This window comes from Bos javanicus, chromosome 13, assembly GCF_032452875.1.
Source record: "Bos javanicus breed banteng chromosome 13, ARS-OSU_banteng_1.0, whole genome shotgun sequence".
Lineage (NCBI taxonomy): Eukaryota > Metazoa > Chordata > Mammalia > Artiodactyla > Bovidae > Bos > Bos javanicus.
This window is the reverse complement of record NC_083880.1, coordinates 77,745,517-77,763,083: the sequence shown is the minus strand read 5'-3', so window position 1 is coordinate 77,763,083 and position 17,567 is coordinate 77,745,517. Positions and strand designations below refer to the sequence as shown.

General features: G+C 47.9%; 1 protein-coding gene across 1 annotated transcript in view; it reads left to right on the top strand.

Moving 5' to 3' along the window:
- Positions 1–15,185: 15,185 nt before the first annotated feature.
- The window catches only part of B4GALT5 (beta-1,4-galactosyltransferase 5), a 77,774-nt gene continuing 75,392 nt past the window's right edge, over positions 15,186–17,567 (top strand). The window contains exon 1 of the mRNA XM_061437923.1: positions 15,186–15,405. Coding sequence (XP_061293907.1) covers positions 15,291–15,405 — 115 coding nt within the window. The 5' untranslated portion in view covers positions 15,186–15,290. The remainder of the gene's footprint in view (positions 15,406–17,567) is intronic.

Genomic DNA, 17,567 nt, shown 5'->3' with positions numbered 1-17,567 from the left:
GGTGATATTTGGAGCTGTGTCTGTCTCCTGGGAGTTGGGGTATTTTCGCATCTCAGCAGAGAATGAACTGAGCCCAGCTTTGGAATGTCAGTGCTCTGTTCAGAAGCTGGGCTGGCAGCGGGCAGCGGGCAGCAAGTGGGTTGGACGTGAGAGTCCTCTGACCTTCCCACGGGAACTTTCCAGCGACTTTCCCATCTAGGGTCAGGTCATTTTAGGATTTTCCTGGGCCTCTGGCACTGTTACTTTGTAAGGCCCCATTCACATCCTGTTAAGCAGAACAAAATGCCTCCCCATGGTTCAGTAGATAAAATCAGAGGCAACCAGGAGAGTTCAGAGGCAGATGACTGGTGGACCTAACATTATATGTATTTTTTTAATGGTTAGTTATTTCTGGCTGTACTGGGTGCTCGTTGCTGTGCTCAGGCCTGCTTTCCTCCAGTTGTGGTGAGCTGTGACTCCTTTTTGTTGCCGTACGTGGACTTCTCACTGCAAGGGTTTCTCTTGTGGAGCACAGGCTTCAGGAGTTGGGGCACACAGGCTCAGTTGCCCCCAGGGCTTGTGGAATCTTCCTGGACCAGGGATCGAACCCGCGTCCCTGGCATTGCTAGGCGGATTCCTGTTCACTGTAGCACCAGGGAAGTCCCTAATATTATATTTTGTAGATATTTTCATTAAATGTTAATTTCATTTTCTACTGTTTTCTTTTTATATTTTGGAGTCGGTATTGGCCTCAAACATCTTTATGCGCCTTGAAACATTTACGGACTTTGGGCTTTGGCCTTTGGTGTTCCTTGATAAAACTGCCCATCCCCCAGCTTTCCTTCATAAGATGAGATTTGCCAAGCCCAATGCCAAGCCCTCAGAATCCCCAGACACTCACCAAGCACTCGCTTGTGTATTAAATCACGAACTGCTTCCAAACCCTCCTGTGTGTAACATCAAGGGATATTTGTAGAGATTCTTTGTCTTCTCAGCAGAATCAAGGAGCATTTGCTGGACTCCCTTCACCTGTGCAAAATCTTGGAATGTGTTCTGAATCCCCTCCTACATATAAAATCAAGAGATATTTGCAGACTGCTCCCTCCTCTGTGTGAAATCAAGGAATATGTACAGAACACCCTCCTATCTGTAGCATCATTAACCGCACACAGAGTCTCCTGTGTTTGGTGCCATGCAATCTTTACAGAGTGTCCCTGTTCTAGCTAGAATCTGGGAAATGAACACCTTTCTCTAAGTAGAATAATTAATTGCTTGCAGATCCTTCTCTGGGAAGACCTACAGTTTGCAAAACACCTTGGAAAATCAAGGGAGAGTCACACAGCTCTTTTCTATTTATAGAATTATGTAATATTTGTAAGTCTCTTCTCAGGTGTGAAATCCTAAAATGTTTCCAGAGCTCTTGCTGTGTATAGAATTTTAGGGTGTTTGATCAACTTTTCCTTCCTGTGTATAGAATTATGGACTGTTTTTGAGGAACATTCCTATATATACAAAATCAGGGAATGTTTGCAGAGTCCCTTTTTGTGGTTTGAATCTTGTACTGTTTGCAGAACACCTGCTTCTGTAAAATTATTGGATGTTTGCAGAGCCTCTTTGCTTATCATTATGGAAGGTCTATAGACCTTCCTCATCTGTATAAACTCAAGGAATGTTAGCTGAAACCCCGTCTCCTGTGTAGAGTCATGGAATGTTACCTAAGCACACTCTTCAGTATAGAACTTGACATATTTCCTCTCCATCCCCACTTACACCTTGGAGAGAGGGAAGAGATAAATGACCAGGTCATGGGGGGTGGGGTGGGTGTCTTGCAGGTCAAATGAAGATTGTACTTTCTTCTATAAGCTAGAGAGAGCCACTGAAGTTTTTTTGATAAAAAGAGTGAAGAGTGCACTATTCCTGAGCACATTCCTCACTATTCCAAAGAGTGCAAAGATGAAAAAGAGACATTTTCTTGTCCTCAAGGAAATGTATAATCTAGCCATAACCATCACATAACTCATACAAAACCAGCTGTGTGACCTTGGGCAAGTTCCTTAGTCCTTCTAGACTTAAGTTTCTTCTTCTGTGAACGAGGGTGATAATATCTACCTCAATATGTTATTGTAAGGATTAAGTAAGTTTCTATTTCACACAGTGCTTAGAATAGCACCTGATACAGAGTAAGTGCTACTTAAGTGCTTGTTTTATTATGTACACACATGTGCATATACACCCACATGCTCATATGTGCATATAAAACAGTGTGATTGGTGCTCTCATAGACGTGTCTGACTATTCTACATAGGAGAATTTTATGTCAGGAGGTAGTTCAGGAAATAGAAACCACTCCAGGTATTTTAGTCAAAAACAGATTTTAAAAAAATAGATATTTGTTTATTTGGCTGCACTGGGTCTTCCTTGCAGTATGTGGAGTCTAGTTCCATGAGCAAGGATTGAACCTGAGGCCCCTGCATTCGGAGCACAGAGTCTTAGCCACTGGACCACCAGAGAAGTCCCCAAAAAGGATCTGATACAGGATTTTGGTGCTTGCAAAAATGCCAGGAGGGAGGGAAGAGTAGTCAGGGTGACTTAATTTCAAGGTTCCTCTACCACGCCATGCTTCAGAAGTCACCAAACTGCTGCTGCTCCTGCCATCACCACCCACCTTCTACTCCTTGCGCCCTCCAAACTGGGGACTAGATGGTAGATCCACAGCCCATACTCCTCCCATCTTCTAGGACTGGCTGGCCAGCTGTCACAGCCACAGGGAGAGGACCACTGCCTCTCTTTCACCCTTCAGATTTCATGCAAATGCATCTAGTTGACAGAGCTTAATTTACCATTGACTTCCTTGCTGCAGGAGAGTCTGGTAAATGTCATTTTAAGCTTTTGAGCCTCTTGCAATAGAAGGAGAGGGAAATCGAGGTCAAGAGCACCTATCTGAGTATCCAGACCCAGAATTCTGGGAGATTTCATGATAGGGAAACAAATTTGAGCTGGGTCTCAAAGGATGAAGAGAGATGAGAACCTAAGGTTTCCAGGAAGCGGAAACAAAGTATGTAGAGTCACAAAGGCATAAGAAAGCTTAGTGTAGTCCACAGCTATCTGTTGCTGTCACTGCTCAGCACCTATTCCACTGGAGCAACTGCACAGTTGGTCTGCCTTTGGCAAGTCACCCTTTTCCACTATCAGCCACATGGTTCATATGAAGCTCCTCTTGCTCCTTGGCTCTAGGGGTGGGCATGTGGCCAGATCCAGCCAATCAGCACACTCCATCCCCTTAGTCCCAGCAATTGGTTCAGGGATGATCATGTGACTGAAAGCAGGCCAATTAGACTTGATCACAAATACTCTTTTTTGAGTGCAGATCTGTGGGGACCACCTTCTCAGGGGCTGGTCAACAGATGAATCTGATGAAGCCAACCCAAAGGAAAGCAGAGCTAATATATGGAGAGAAACTGTGTGCTGATGATATTACACTGAGCCCTTGGATTCAGCTATGCCTGAAGCCATGTAAACTTGCCTCACGCCATTATAGTCATGTAAGGCAATACATTCCTTTTTTCCTTTTAAGCCAGTTTGAGTTGAAAGTCCTACTTATACATTATGTCAAGAGAGTAGTTTACTAGTATCAGAGCAACTATACTAAAGATTTTACAGCAGCATTATTTATAGCAGCCTCCAACTCAAAACTACCCAAATTCCTGATAACAGCTGATTGGATAAGAAACTGTGGAATACTATTCAGCAATTAAAATGAATGACTTGCAACCCCACTCTTCAGTATGATTGAATCTCAAATATAATGCTGAACAAAAGAAGTCAGACATAAAAGAATATGCTCTATGATTCTACTTATACAAGTGAGAACCAGTGATGTTCTTTTTCTTAAGTGCTTGTTCAATGGCTATATTCAGGTTTAAAAAATCAGTGAGCTAAACATTTGTGATATGTGTATGTTTCTGTGTGTGTGTTATACTTCAATTAAAACAAAACAGAAAAACCTCAGCAGGTAGACAACTGAGGGGACAGGGCTGGGGGAGCGAATGGAAGGCCAGGACTAGGTGGATTCATGACTGAAATTATGTCATCAGGACTCAGTTTCTCTTTGTTACTTGCATCAGTTTCTCTCCACATGCTGTCTTGATCCCTAGGGGTCACATGTTGATAAAATGGCTGCCATTGCTCCAGCCTCACAACCTTTCATATTTATGTCTAACATGAAGGGGAAAGTTGGCTCTCCAAAAGCACAAATTTAAATGCCTAGGAACTGAGTCTCATTGGCTCTGATGGGTCTACCCAACCCTGAACCAATTATTACTACCAGAGGAATACAATATTCTGACTAACCAGGCTAGCTCACCTAACGAGTCAAAAATGGAGTTCAGAGTTCAGAGAACCCAACAGACTGAAAGCAAGAGGAGGAGGAAATTGGAGCTGTTGCAGAAGTGAATGGATGTTGCTGCTGCTAAGTCACTTCAGTCGTGTCCGACTCTGTGCAACTCCATAGACAGTAGCCCACCAGGCTTGCCCGTCCCTGGGACTCTCCAGGCAAGAACACTGGAGTGGGTTGCCATTTCCTTCTCCAATGCATGAAAGTGAAAAGTGAAAGTGAAGTCGCTCAGTCGTGTCCGACTCCTAGCGACCCCATGGACTGCAGCCTACCAGGCTCCTCCGTCCATGGGATTTTCCAGGCAAGAGTACTGGAGTGGGTGCCATTGCCTTCTCTGTAATGGATGTTAAGTAGCTAAAAAAAAAGTTTAGTAAATACTGGTACCTATACTTCTCTTCCTCCTCCTCCCCTTTCTTCTCATAGCATTTAGAAAAATGCCTGGCACCTACTTTAATAGATGTAAATCACTTCTACCACTGGACACTCAAAGCGACCCAGGCATGCCCTAGGCCAGGCCGTTCAGGGTAGGAAAAAAAGCGTCAGAATGTAGAAAGGGGGAATGAATCAGTCTTTTGATGGCAAAAAGTGCTCTATAGAATCAATGCTACTGGAGGACTTCTGCTAACTTTTTATGCCAGTTCCTCCTATCTTACTGTCTTTCTCCAGAGGGATTTCATGGCAGAGGGACAGAACCCTGGAACAATCTTATCATAGAAACTGTGGGTGAGGCAGGAAGTCATGAAATCCTTGTTCAGTGCTACGGAGAGTGTAAGTTGGCACACTCGTTTCAGAGAACACTTTGGAAATAGTTCATCAGAAGAGGTGCATTCCTACTGCTCAGCACACTGCACTCACATGAATGTGCTCTGGAGAAAGTCTTGCCCTAGTGCACGGGGCACACGCAGAGCGGCACTGTTACAGATCCTACTGTGCAGCAAACCGCCCCGGACTTCACGGTGTAAACGAGGATGACTTGACAGCTGGGGGCTAGACTGTCTGAAGGCTTGCTCTCTCCAGGATCTGGCGACTGTTGCTGCCTGGCAGCGGGGACCTCTGCCGGGGCCTTGACCATGGCACCTGGACACGGCCTCTTTACGTGGCTGGACGTCCTCAGTGTGGTAGCTAAAGGCTCCCAAGGTGGGTGTTTCAACCAACACGTCAGAAGCCGTATTTCCTCCGAAGTTATGAGTGCTGTCATTCCCAATTCTTTTTCTTGGCTACAAGTGATTCACAGTCCCAGCCGGATTCAAAGGGAGGCGAATTAAAGAAAGTTCCAGAAGAACACGGGAGTGGGAAATATTGTTGGGGCCACCTTTGTGAGTGACATCCTGCCAGAGATGCTCATTGCAGCTATGTTTGTACTGGGCCACCATCCCTTATCCAAACCCCTTGGGGTCTGATGTGGTTTGCAATTTTGTAGGAATCTCAGAATTTTGAAAGGTAATATGGTATATACACTGAACATTTGCATAACATACTTTGAGAGGACTGGGTCAACCTCTAAGTAAAAATCTAAGTATTTCCTCATATAGGAACATAGGAATATTCATATTAAGTGCGATTAAGACTACAAATAGCTTTCTGTCTATTAAGGTAAGTTTTGTCACTAGTTCAAGTCAGGTTGAGTTTTACTGCCAAGTAAATTATGAAGAAACATTTAGGTTTTAGATTTTCTAGATTTTGAATTGTGGCTTAGGATCCATGGACCAGTAATAGCAAAAAAAAAAAAAAAGGAAACAACAAAATAAACATCATTAAGAAATGAATAAACTCCTGCCACATGTTTCATTGCAGTTGTATCTTATAAAAACACATCCAGGGAAAGCAAATTGCACAAGAGTTTATTTGAGATCAGCTAGGATAAGCCAGGGTGCATGTGTGTATGCACAGTCACTCAGTTGTGTCCAGCTCTCTGCGATCCTAGGGACTGTAGCCCATCAGGCTCCTCTGTTCATAGGATTTTCTAGGCAAGGATACTGGAGTGGGTTGCCATTTCCTCCTCCAGGGGATTGAACCTGACCCAGGGATTGAACCTGTGTCTCCTGCGGCTCTTGCGTTAGCAGGTAGATTCTATACCACCGAGTCATAAGCCTGATTATATTCAAGTAAAACGAATAGCCCCTGGGACTTCCCTAGTGGCCGGGTGGCTAAGACTCTGAGCTCCCAATGCAGGGGACCCAGGTTCAATCACTAGTCAGAGAACTAGCAAGAGTTCTGCATGCTGCAAGAAAGGTCGACGGTCCTGCGTGCCATAACCAAGACCCAGCGCAGCCAAATGAATAAATACATAGGTATTAAATAAACAAAAGACGCTTACTCCTTGGAAGAAAAGTTATGACCAACCTAGATAGCATATTCAAAAGCAGAGACATTACTTTGCCAACAAAGGTCTGTCTAGTCAAGGCTATGGTTTTTCCAGTGGTCATGTATGGATGTGAGAGTTGGACTGTGAAGAAAGCTGAGCGCCGAAGAATTGATGCTTTTGAACTGTGGTGTTGGAGAAGACTCTTGAGAGTCCCTTGGACTGCAAGGAGATGCAACCAGTCCATCTGAGGGAGATCAGCCCTGGGATTTCTTTGGAAGGAATGGTGCTAAAGCTGAAACTCCAGTACTCTGGCCACCTCATGCGAAGAGTTGACTCATTGGAAAAGACTCTGATGCTGGGAGGGATTGGGGGCAGGAGGAGAAGGGGACGACAGAGGATGAGATGGCTGGATGGCATCACTGACTCAATGGATATGAGTTTGAGTGAACTCTGGGAGTTGGTGATGGACAGGGAGGCCTGGCGTGTTATGATTCATGGGGTCGCAAAGAGTCGGACACGACTGAGCGACTGAACTGAACTGAACTGAAATAAACAAAACCAAAGCAAACCCAAATAGCCCCTGTATCTCAGAGGCTTAAAAGAAAGTCTTATTTCTTGCTCAGATTATAGGTTCATCCCCGCCCGGTGGGCTCAGGGGAGTTTTTCCTCTCTTTGGGACCCAACCAGTGGGGCAGCTGGTCTGTGGAGCACTGTGGTGGAGGGGCGGGAGGACCCACAGGCTCTTAAAGCTGCTGGCAAGAAATGATGTCTGTTTCTTCTGCTCTGTGCCTCAGTTTCTTCTGGAAGGGCTGATGGACTACCTAGCTGGAACTTACCAGGGGGAACCTCCCAGTCAGGGTTTCCTCAGCAGGGGTTTCTGGCACCAGAAGTAATCGATGCCAAGACTCCTGGGGCCTGGAAAGCAGTTAGAACATGTCAGCGATCTTTATCTACTCAACTGCCCCTGGGAGGGTGAACTCAGCTGTTACTGCTGCGTAATGTTATCACACCACTGGTGATTAGCATTTATGGATTAGGCAATGGTTTCCTCAGGGCAGGTGCCTGGAACAGGAGAGTTTGAGGGGTTGGGGAGGGCATAGTGCTATTTCTGACTTACTTTAGGCTCTAGATCCTTTGATGTGTTTTACTCCAGCAAGTCTGTAACGGAGTGTTGACTAACATGTGAAGCCCAACTCACACTCTCCTGGAATTTCTCCAGGGACCCCCAGGCCCCACTGCCCTCCACCTATCTTTAGGTCATTCCTCTCCTCCAAAACCTTCAAGGGCTCCCTGTGGTCCACAGAAAAAAAAAAAAAAGAACAGGACTGTAAGAACAGGACAGTTCCCATTGACTGAGAGCCTGAAACATGCCAGATTCTTCACAGACACTCTCTCAAGTCCTCACAGCAACCCTAGGAAGAAGGAGCTACGATCCCCATTTTACAGATGTGGACATGGAGGCTCTGAGAGGTGCAATGACTTGCCAAGGTCATGCAGTCAGGGTCAAAAAGAGGCAGAACTGGTTGGTCACAAGATCTTTCTGACTCAGAGGCCTCTACTGAGCTACAGGGTCAGGGCCCGTTTTCCTTGGAGGGACCAGCTGTTCCAGGCAGGCTGGCCTCCCCGCCCTGCCCCTCGAGCAAGTAGGTCTCCACTCCCTTTCAAAGGCCGTGTAGTCTCACGGCCACCTCCCCAGACTGCTGGTTTCGTGAGTCCCACACTGTCCCGCAGTTACTCACTTTCCTGTCCACTGGCCACGGGCTGCAGGCCCCTCCTCTCAGTCACCTGTGCATTTGTCATGCCCAGATGCGCTCAGTGCACATCTGCTACTCATTCAGCACTCCTTCAACAATTATTGAACACCTACCCACTGGAAAGTGAAATTGCTCAGTCATGTCCGACTCTTTGGGATCCCATGGACTGTAGCCTACGAGGTTCCTCCATCCATGGAATTTTCCAGGCAAGAATACTGGAGTGGGTTGCCATTTCCTTCTCCAGAGGATCTTCCCAACCCAGGGATTGAACCCAGGTCTCCGGCATTGCAAGCAGATGCTTTTACTGTCTGAGCCACCAGGGAAGTGGCTCAGCAGGTAAATCTGCCTGCAGGAGCCACAGGAGACAAAGGGTTTGACCCCTGGGTTGGGAAGATCCCCGGAGGAAGAAATGGCAATCCACTCCAGTATTCTTGCCTGGCAAACCCCATGGACAGAGAAGCCTGGTGGGCTATATAGTCCATGGGGTCCCGAAGAGTCAGACACGACTGAGTGCTGGGTGTAAAGATTCAGCAGAGAAGGAAACAAAATCTCTGACCTCATGGAGCTTATGTTCCAAGGTGGGAGACAGAAGAGGAGCTAATAAAGACATACATGTGGTGTCAAGGATGAAAGTAACATGAAGAAAAAGAAACTGGGTAAGGAGATAAAGCAAAATGGCTGTCTGAGGAGGCCTTACAAATAGCTGTGAAAAGAAGAGAAGTGAAAAGCAAAGGAGAAAAGGAAAGATATAAGCATCTGAATGCAGAGTTCCAAAGAATAGCAAGAAGAGATAAGACAGCCTTCCTCAGGGATCAATGCAAAGAAATAGAGGAAAACAATAGAATGGGAAAGACTAGAGATCTCTTCAAGAAAATTAGAGATACCAAGGGAACATTTCATGCAAAGATGGGCTCGATAAAGGACAGAAATCGTGGACCTAACAGAAGCAGAAGATATTAAGAAGAGGTGGCAAGAATACACAGAAGAACTGTACAAAGAAGATCTTCACGACCAAGATAATCACGATGGTGTGATCACTCACCTAGAGCCAGACATCCTGGAATGTGAAGTCAAGTGGGCCTTAGAAAGCATCACTACGAACAAAGCTAGTGGAGGTGATGAAATTCCAGTTGAGCTCTTTCAAATCCTGAAAGATGATGCTGTGAAAGTGCTGCACTCAATATGCCAGCAAATGTGGAAAACTCAGCAGTGGGCACAGGACTGGAAAAGGTCAGTGTTCATTCCAATCCCAAAGAAAGGCAATGCCAAAGAATGCTCAAACTACCGCACAATTGCACTCATCTCACACTCTAGTAAAGTAATGCTCAAAATTCTCCAAGCCAGGCTTCAGCAATACGTGAACCGTGAACTTCCAGATGTTCAAGCTGGTTTTAGAAAAGGCAGAGGAACCAGAGATCAAATTGCCAACATCCATCTGCTGGATCATCGAAAAATCAAGAAAGTTCCAGAAAAACACCTATTTCTTCTTTATTGATTATGCCAAAGCCTTTGACTGTGTGGATCACAATAAACTGTGGAAAATTCTTCAAGAGATGGGAATACCAGACCACCTGACCTGCCTCTTGAGAAACCTATATGCAGGTCAGGAAGCAACAGTTAGAACTGGACATGGAACAACAGACTGGTTCCAAATAGGAAAAGGAATACATCAAGGCTGTATATTGTCACCCTGCTTATTTAACTTCTATGCAGAGTACATCATGAGAAATGCTGGGCTGGAAGAAGCACAAGCTGGAATCAAGATTGCCGGGAGAAATATCAATAACCTCAGATATGCAGATGATACCACCCTTATGGCAGAAAGTGAAGAGGAACCAAAAAGCCTCTTGATGAAAGTGAAAGAGGAGAGTGAAAAAGTTGGCTTTAAGCTCAACATTCAGAAAACGAAGATCATGGCATCTGGTCTCATCACTTCATGGGAAATAGATGGGGTAACAGTGGAAACAGTGTCAGACTTTATTTTTTTGGGCTCCAAAATCACTGTAGATGGTGATTGCAGCCATGAAATTAAAAGACGCTTGATCCTTGGAAGAAAAGTTATGACCAACCTAGATAGCATATTCAAAAGCAGAGACATTACTTTGCCAACAAAGGTCCGTCTAGTCAAGGCTGTGGTTTTTCCAGTGGTCATGTATGGATGTGAGAGTTGGACTGTGAAGAAAGCTGAGTGCCGAAGAATTGATACTTTTGAACTGTGGTGTTGGAGAAGACTCTTGAGAGTCCCTTGGACTGCAAGGAGATGCAACCAGTCCATTCTGAAGGAGATCAGCCCTGGGATTTCTTTGGAAGGAATGATGCTAAAGCTGAAACTCCAGTACTTTGGCCACCTCATGCGAAGAGTTGACTCGTTGGAAAAGACTCTGATGCTGGGAGGGATTGGGGGCGGGAGGAGAAGGGGACGACAGAGGATGAGATGGCTGGATGGCATCACTGACTCGATGGACGTGAGTTTGAGTGAACTCTGGGAGTTGGTGATGGACAGGGAGGCCTGGCGTGCTGCGATTCATGGGGTCGCAAAGAGTCGGACACGACTGAGCGACTGAACTGAACAGAACTGAAGAAGATAAAGAGTTCTGGGTGGGAGAAGGAAAATATTTTAGAGGAAAATCTCTTGGAGGAGGTAACATGTGAGCAGAGACCAGAAAGCAGTGAGGTTGTTTGACACAGAGACTGGATAGTGAATGAATGAATGAATGCTTGAGTGAGTTGGAAACTTGACTTAGAGATGAAAGGAGGTGTGGAGGAAAGATTTTACCATCTTTCCCCCTCTTCCATTTGAAAAAAGTAACCAATCAATGCTTTGTTATTTCAGATGAATCTGAGTGGAGATTGGTCATCAGTATATAGTCCAGATGTGGGAGGGTCACCCTATCTCTTTTCACGGGGAACAGGGGAATTCCTTGCCCACCTAGGCTAGGGTAGAGATGGATGGTAAGGGAATCCAACTGTGGAGGACACTTGTTCTGAGTCAGCTAGATCCCTGCCACCCACTTCCTAACTGGAGCCCATTTTGGATCTGACTCTTTGCAACCCCATGGACCATATACCGTCAGGCTCCTCTGTCCATGGGATTCTCCAGGCAAGAATACTGGAGTGGGTTGCCATTTCCTCCTCCAGGGGATCTTCCCAACCCAGGGATCTAATGTCTCCTGCATTGGCAGGCAGGCTCTTTACCACTAGCACCCCCTGGGAAGCCCACAGAGGGGCTCTCTTTTTTCCTGTCCCAGCGTGGTTAGAGGTACTCAAGTCCCTGAGATCTTTCCACCTAGCAGCACTCTGAGGAAGTCAGTCCTATGAGTGTCATTTACCAATGTGCAGTGATGCAGGGACGGGTTCCAAATAATTCATCCAAGGATGGTTATTGATCCCACTCACAAATTCAGGGGCACCTCTTCCCTCAGCTTCCAGAACACCCAGCCTCCAACCTCTCTGACTCCTTGGCAGAGTCACAATTTCCTGCTCTGCCATTCAAGGTAGACTTCCTCCAGGCTTGGCCCTAGACACTCCCTTTTTTCCTCTGAACCAGCAGCCAATGTTGTATCAAGGTGTGGTTTTAATTTGTATTTTTCAGATGACAAATAAATGCAAGCATCTTTTCATGGGCATATTGGCCATTTGCATGTCTTCTAGCTTTTTCCTTCTTTCTCTTTGGCTGCACCATGGGGCAGGTGGGATCTTAGTACCCAGAATGAACCCATGGCCCCTGCAGTGGAAGTGTGGAGTCTTAACCACTGAATCACGAGGGAAGTCCCAAAGAGATTTTTTAAACCCAGGGGGAAATTTGGGAATTACTGTTGTTGTCCAGTCGCTAAGTCATATCCAGATCTTTGCAGCCCCATGGACTGCAGCACACCAGGCTTCCCTGTCCAAATTTGGGAATGGATTGGATATTAGAGTTCACTGTAGTATAACTGTTCATTTTCTTAGGTGTAATAATATTTTTGTCGTTATGTAGGAAAATGTACTTTTTCTTAGGATTTCCTGTGGAAGTATTGAAGCATGAAGTACCAATAAGGCAGCGACTAACTTAAATAATTCAGAAAAAAACCTACATGTGAATATAGATAAATCTGAAAAAACAGGGGGAGGGGCAATGTAGGGATGAGGGAGTGGGACGAATAAACTATTGGATGTAAGATAGACTCACAGGTGTATTGTACAAGATGGGGAACAAAGCCAATATTTTGTAATAACTGTAAATGGAAAGTAACATTTAAAAATTGTATACAAATAAATTTGTTTTTAAATCTGGAAAAAGAACAGTCCAGGTGGAGAGTGTACAGTTGTTCCTTGTACTAGTCTTTGAACTTTTCTGTGTGTTTGTAAACATTCATTAAAGACAGAGTTGGGAGGGAGGCAGCGTTGCATGGTCCAAGCAAAAGAAATGGCAGGTCAGAGTATTCCAGTTAGTCTGAGAGTTCTGGTCTAAGGCCTCACCTCTGTACCTCACTTACCCTGCAGTGCATCCCTATAGGCTGGGCACCACTGGGCCCGTTTCACAGGTAGGGAATAGAGGCTCAAGGGGTGAAGTGACTTGCTCAAGGTCATACAGCCAGTTGAGACCAAGTTAAGATTTGTATTCATGTCTGTCCGAGTCAAAATATTTGCTTCTCTCTTTTGTTGTTCAAGCCTCTTCTTTCTCATCCCATTTCTCAGGGGTACTGCTCAGCTGAGAACTAGTGTGCATGTATTACTCAAATTCTCACAACAATCTGATGCAGTCCTTACTGATAATATCCACCATTTTACAGAGAGGCAGAGAGGTTAAGTAACTTGCCTAAGGTCGTGTTCAGCTGAGAATGCGGGAGACAGGAGTCGATGGACCAGGACAATCTGACTCTAGAGCCCTCATTTAAAGAGCCAAAGAAACACTGTGAAAAGTATAAACCACTTTAGGAATACAAAGCAGGATAACTGTTGGTTTTCACAGAATCCCTGCAAAGTCCTTTCTTCCTCTGACTGCTCTGGCATTCCAAGGGGATACTTGGCTCCCCAGTTCAGCAGGCAGCCCACTGAGGCTGAGGCAGGTTCTACTGTGCCCACTGCCTCAGAGGCCTTCCAGCCTGAGACTGATTGTAAAGCGTTGTTTGGATATGGCCACATACTATTCTACACAGGAGGATATCAATTTGTCTTCAGGATAGGAATTAGGGTCCAGATGGAATGCTGAGGCACTTAAAATCTACAATCTACTGGTCAAGGGTACCTTGAGAGATGGATCACCTAAAACTTTTTTTATTAATTGATTCATTTTTGGCTTATGCGGGCTCTCTCTAGTTTCGGTGGGAGGGGGCTACTCCCCAGCCGGTGCACCGGCTTCTTGAAAGTGAAAGTGAAGTCGCTCAGTCGTGTCGGACTCTTTGCAACATCTTGGACTGTAGCCTACCAAGCTCCTCTGTCCGTGGGATTTTTCCAGGCAATAGTACTGGAGTGGATTGCCATTTTCTTCTCCAGGCGATCTTCCCGACCCAGGGATCAAACCCAGGTCTCCCGCATTGTAGACAGACGCTTTACCATCTGAGCCACCAGGGAAGTCCTAAATTGTGGTGCACGGGCTTCTTACTGCTGTGGTTTTAGGGTGCGGGCTCAGCAGTTGTCATGCACGGGCGTAATTACCCCACAGCATGTGGAACCTTCCCAAACCAGGGATCAAACCTATGTCCCCTGCATTGGTAGGTGGATTCTCAACCACAGTCCCATCAGGGAAGTCTGAGACCAGTCATTTTTTATTTAATCCCTTACTACAAGGCTTGGGTGGATTGCTTCTCCATCCAGGAGCCTCACTCTTCATTTGTACAATAGGAATAATAAGAGCACACATCTCAAGGTTGTTGGGGGTGATTTAATAAGGTAAGTAAAGGCCAGAGTCTCTTAAGGGCAAGTCTTCCCTTTGATGACTGTTATCATTAAGCTCCTTAGGAGTCTTTGGGATGTGGAATCTGCCCAGAGCTACAACCTGTCCTTGGATTTTATCCATGCTGGTCTTGAGTCAACCTGGGGTCAGATCAAGCTTTTTTAACCTCAGGGCTTTGGCAACTGCTGTTCACCCTTTGATGTGACTCCTTAGGGAGGGCTTCCCTGACGTTAGTCCCCCTCAAACATATTCTCCTGTTTTATTGTGTTCACATCATTTATCAGTACCTGACATTATGAATTGATCTTTCTTTTTCTCCTTCCATTTGAGTGTTAGGTTCAAGAAGACAGAGATTTTGCCTGTTTTGTCCTATGTAGCATCCCGAGCGCCAAGACATGCTCACGCACCCGTCTGACTTGCAATAAACGGTAAACCGAATTGAATTAAAGTGTGTACTGAGCCCCCTTGCCTACAGTCCGCGCTCTCCTGTCGCAGTGGGTGACGAGCCGCGTCAGACATTGCAGACTGTCCCTGGGCTCTCAGATTGGGGGCGTCCGACGGGCACTTCAGCGACGCTCCCCAAAAGCCAGGGCGGCGGCCGTTCCGGTGAGAGGGGCTGTCGCCATTTGGCGACGTTCCCCGCGGACCGCCGCGGGGGGGCCGCACGGCGGGGCAAGCGCGCGGTGAGCGCGCGCGCGGGTCTTTTGCGACGGTGCCCGGCGGCGCTGGCCCCGCCCCCGCGGCCCGCCCCGCCCCGCCCCCGCCGCTGCGCTCTCCGCCGGGCCGCTCAGGCCCCCGCCCGCTTCATGTGGCCGGGCCCGCGGCGGCCGGCGGCTGGGAGGGCGCGGCGGCGGCAAGAGGCGGCCGGGGAGGAGGAGGCCAAGGCCCGCGCGGCGGCGCCGGCGGCGGCGGCCCGGGAGGCGGCAGACGGGGAGCGGCGGGAGCAGGCCCGGCCCGGCGCCCGAGCGGCGGCCCGGCTGCAGCATGCGCGTCCGCCGGGGGCTGCTGCGGCTGCCGCGCCGCTCGCTGCTCGCCGCGCTCTTCTTCTTCTCGCTGTCGTCTTCGCTGCTCTACTTCGTCTATGTGGCGCCGGGTATAGGTAGGAGGGGGATCCGGGGCCCCGGGGTGGGGGGTACCGCTCTGATCTCCGCGGGGGGGGGGACTCCGGGAACCCACCGCCCCGCCCCGGGGGACCCCGGCTTTCGGAGGACACCCGGCTGGGAGGCGACTTGGAGCCTGGCGCTTGGAAGACTACGGGGACTCCGGCCCGATCCTCGGGAGACCCCCCCCTCTCCCCGCCACACGCCGGGCCCTCGGGGGACCAGGACCTTCCCGCCCTCTGAACCCCGACGGGCTCCGGAGCCTCCACCCCACTCTCAGCCTCCCGCCCACCCTCTGCCCTCCTTCAGTCTCGTATCCCCGCGCTAACCCTACGGTGCCTTCCGCGCGCGCGCACACCGACACACACACACACCCTCGTCGTGCTGGGACGCCCCCTGTTCTGGCCTGGCCTCCCCAGAACCCCCACTTCCCGCTGCTCGCCTCGGGAACTCCCGCCCCGGGGTCTCCTCCAGCCCCGGTTCCCGGCATTCCGCGGACCCCGAACCCCCCAGCCGCCCGCAGCCCGCCCGCCCCTCCCCGCGGAGCCCCGGTGCTGGGGTCTCCGGCGTACCACCATCCCGGTTCCCATCCATCCTTCTCCTCTCCTCTCGCCGGCGACTCTACCGTTTCCTGCTCGCTCCCCCTCCCTGCCCTTTCTTCCCTCCACTTTCCCTCGTTACGTCCTCCTAGTCCTCCGCCCCGACGCACACATCCTCCTCCGAACGGCCAGATCCCTTTCCTCGCCGGGTGCCATCCCCCCGCTCCCCCCGGAATTCCACCCCCCATTCAATCTGCAAGCCCCGGAGCGTCCCACGCCGCCACTCCATCCCCTCCCCTGCCCCGCCTACCCCCAAGGGCACACCCTTGTCATTCCCACTGCCTGCCCTTCTGCCTATCTTTCTCCAGCCCTCACCACCCCTCTCTGGTCCTCAGCCAGTTTCTTCTCCACTGAAGTCTTGGGGGAAGGGGTGCTGTGTCGCCTCTTCCTTTCTTCCCTTCTTTCACTTCTGGCCTCTGCTGGCGTTAAGGGTAGAAGGGGACCTGTTCTGGCGCCGGGGCGGGGGTGGACGGCCCTAGAGGAGGAGCTGTGAGGAGAGCCTTGGGGAAATGGTGCAGGTGGGAAGGAGGAGCGTGGAGAAAAGATGGAATGGGTACTGATTCTTCTCTCAAAGGCTTAGCCTTTAAAGGAAAGGCGGCTCTGGAGAAACTGAGCCCTGCCCAAGTAGAGGCTGTCTAAGACCACAGAGCAGACATCAGGGAGGAGAAGAAAGATACCAGAAGGAAGAAGCAGGGTGAGGATTAAGGTCAGGGAACTTGGAGGTCAGACTTGGATTCTGGTCCCTTCCCAGTATGACCTTGAGCGAGTTACTTAGCCTCAGCTTTTCTCCTCTGTAAAATGGGGGTGTGCATTAGGATGAAAAAACCTCATAGGGTTTTAAAGCTAGAAGTAGATAAATACCCTTTTAAGGCGCTTACCATTGTACTTGATGCTTAGAGAGTTTTAAAATAAACAACTATTGTATGTAGCTTTTGAGAAAGAAGAGAGTAGATGGAAAGTTTAAGGTATATATGTATGTATTTGCCTGACTTGGCATGACCATGGGGCCATAAGAAAACCTCAGTTTAAGGTGAAAAATGACAGAAGATGCTGTTGGAAGTGGGGCAGTTTTGCTGTAAAAAGTCTGGATTATTTGGATGTTGGGAAAGGGTTGATGGTTTAACTCTAGAGAAAAACCCTTTAGGATTGTAGTAATGATTAGTGCCTTTCTGTTGACCTGTCAACACTGAACTAGCTGAATAGAGAAATTTCCAGATACAGCAAAAGATTCTTTCCTGATTTTTTTTTTTTTGAAGAGCATATTTCATTTGGCTAATAGTGATGACTTGAACTGCAAACTTGATCTCGAAGCTAGAACAGTTAACATCAGGGTGCTGTGACAGTGTTCTAGAAGAAGCGTGTCCCTCTGGGAAGGAACTGGGTGGCCGGGTGAGGAGGTAGGAATTTGGGCAGAATAAGAATAGGTGAGTAATTAGGGGAAGTAATTGAGAAAAGAGTTCATTAGCATATTGGATATTAGACTGTAATAAAAATGAGTGTAAAATGATGGATTTGAACCCAGAGGCAATCTTGGAGCCATAAGCCCTTTTGTGAAAGAAACA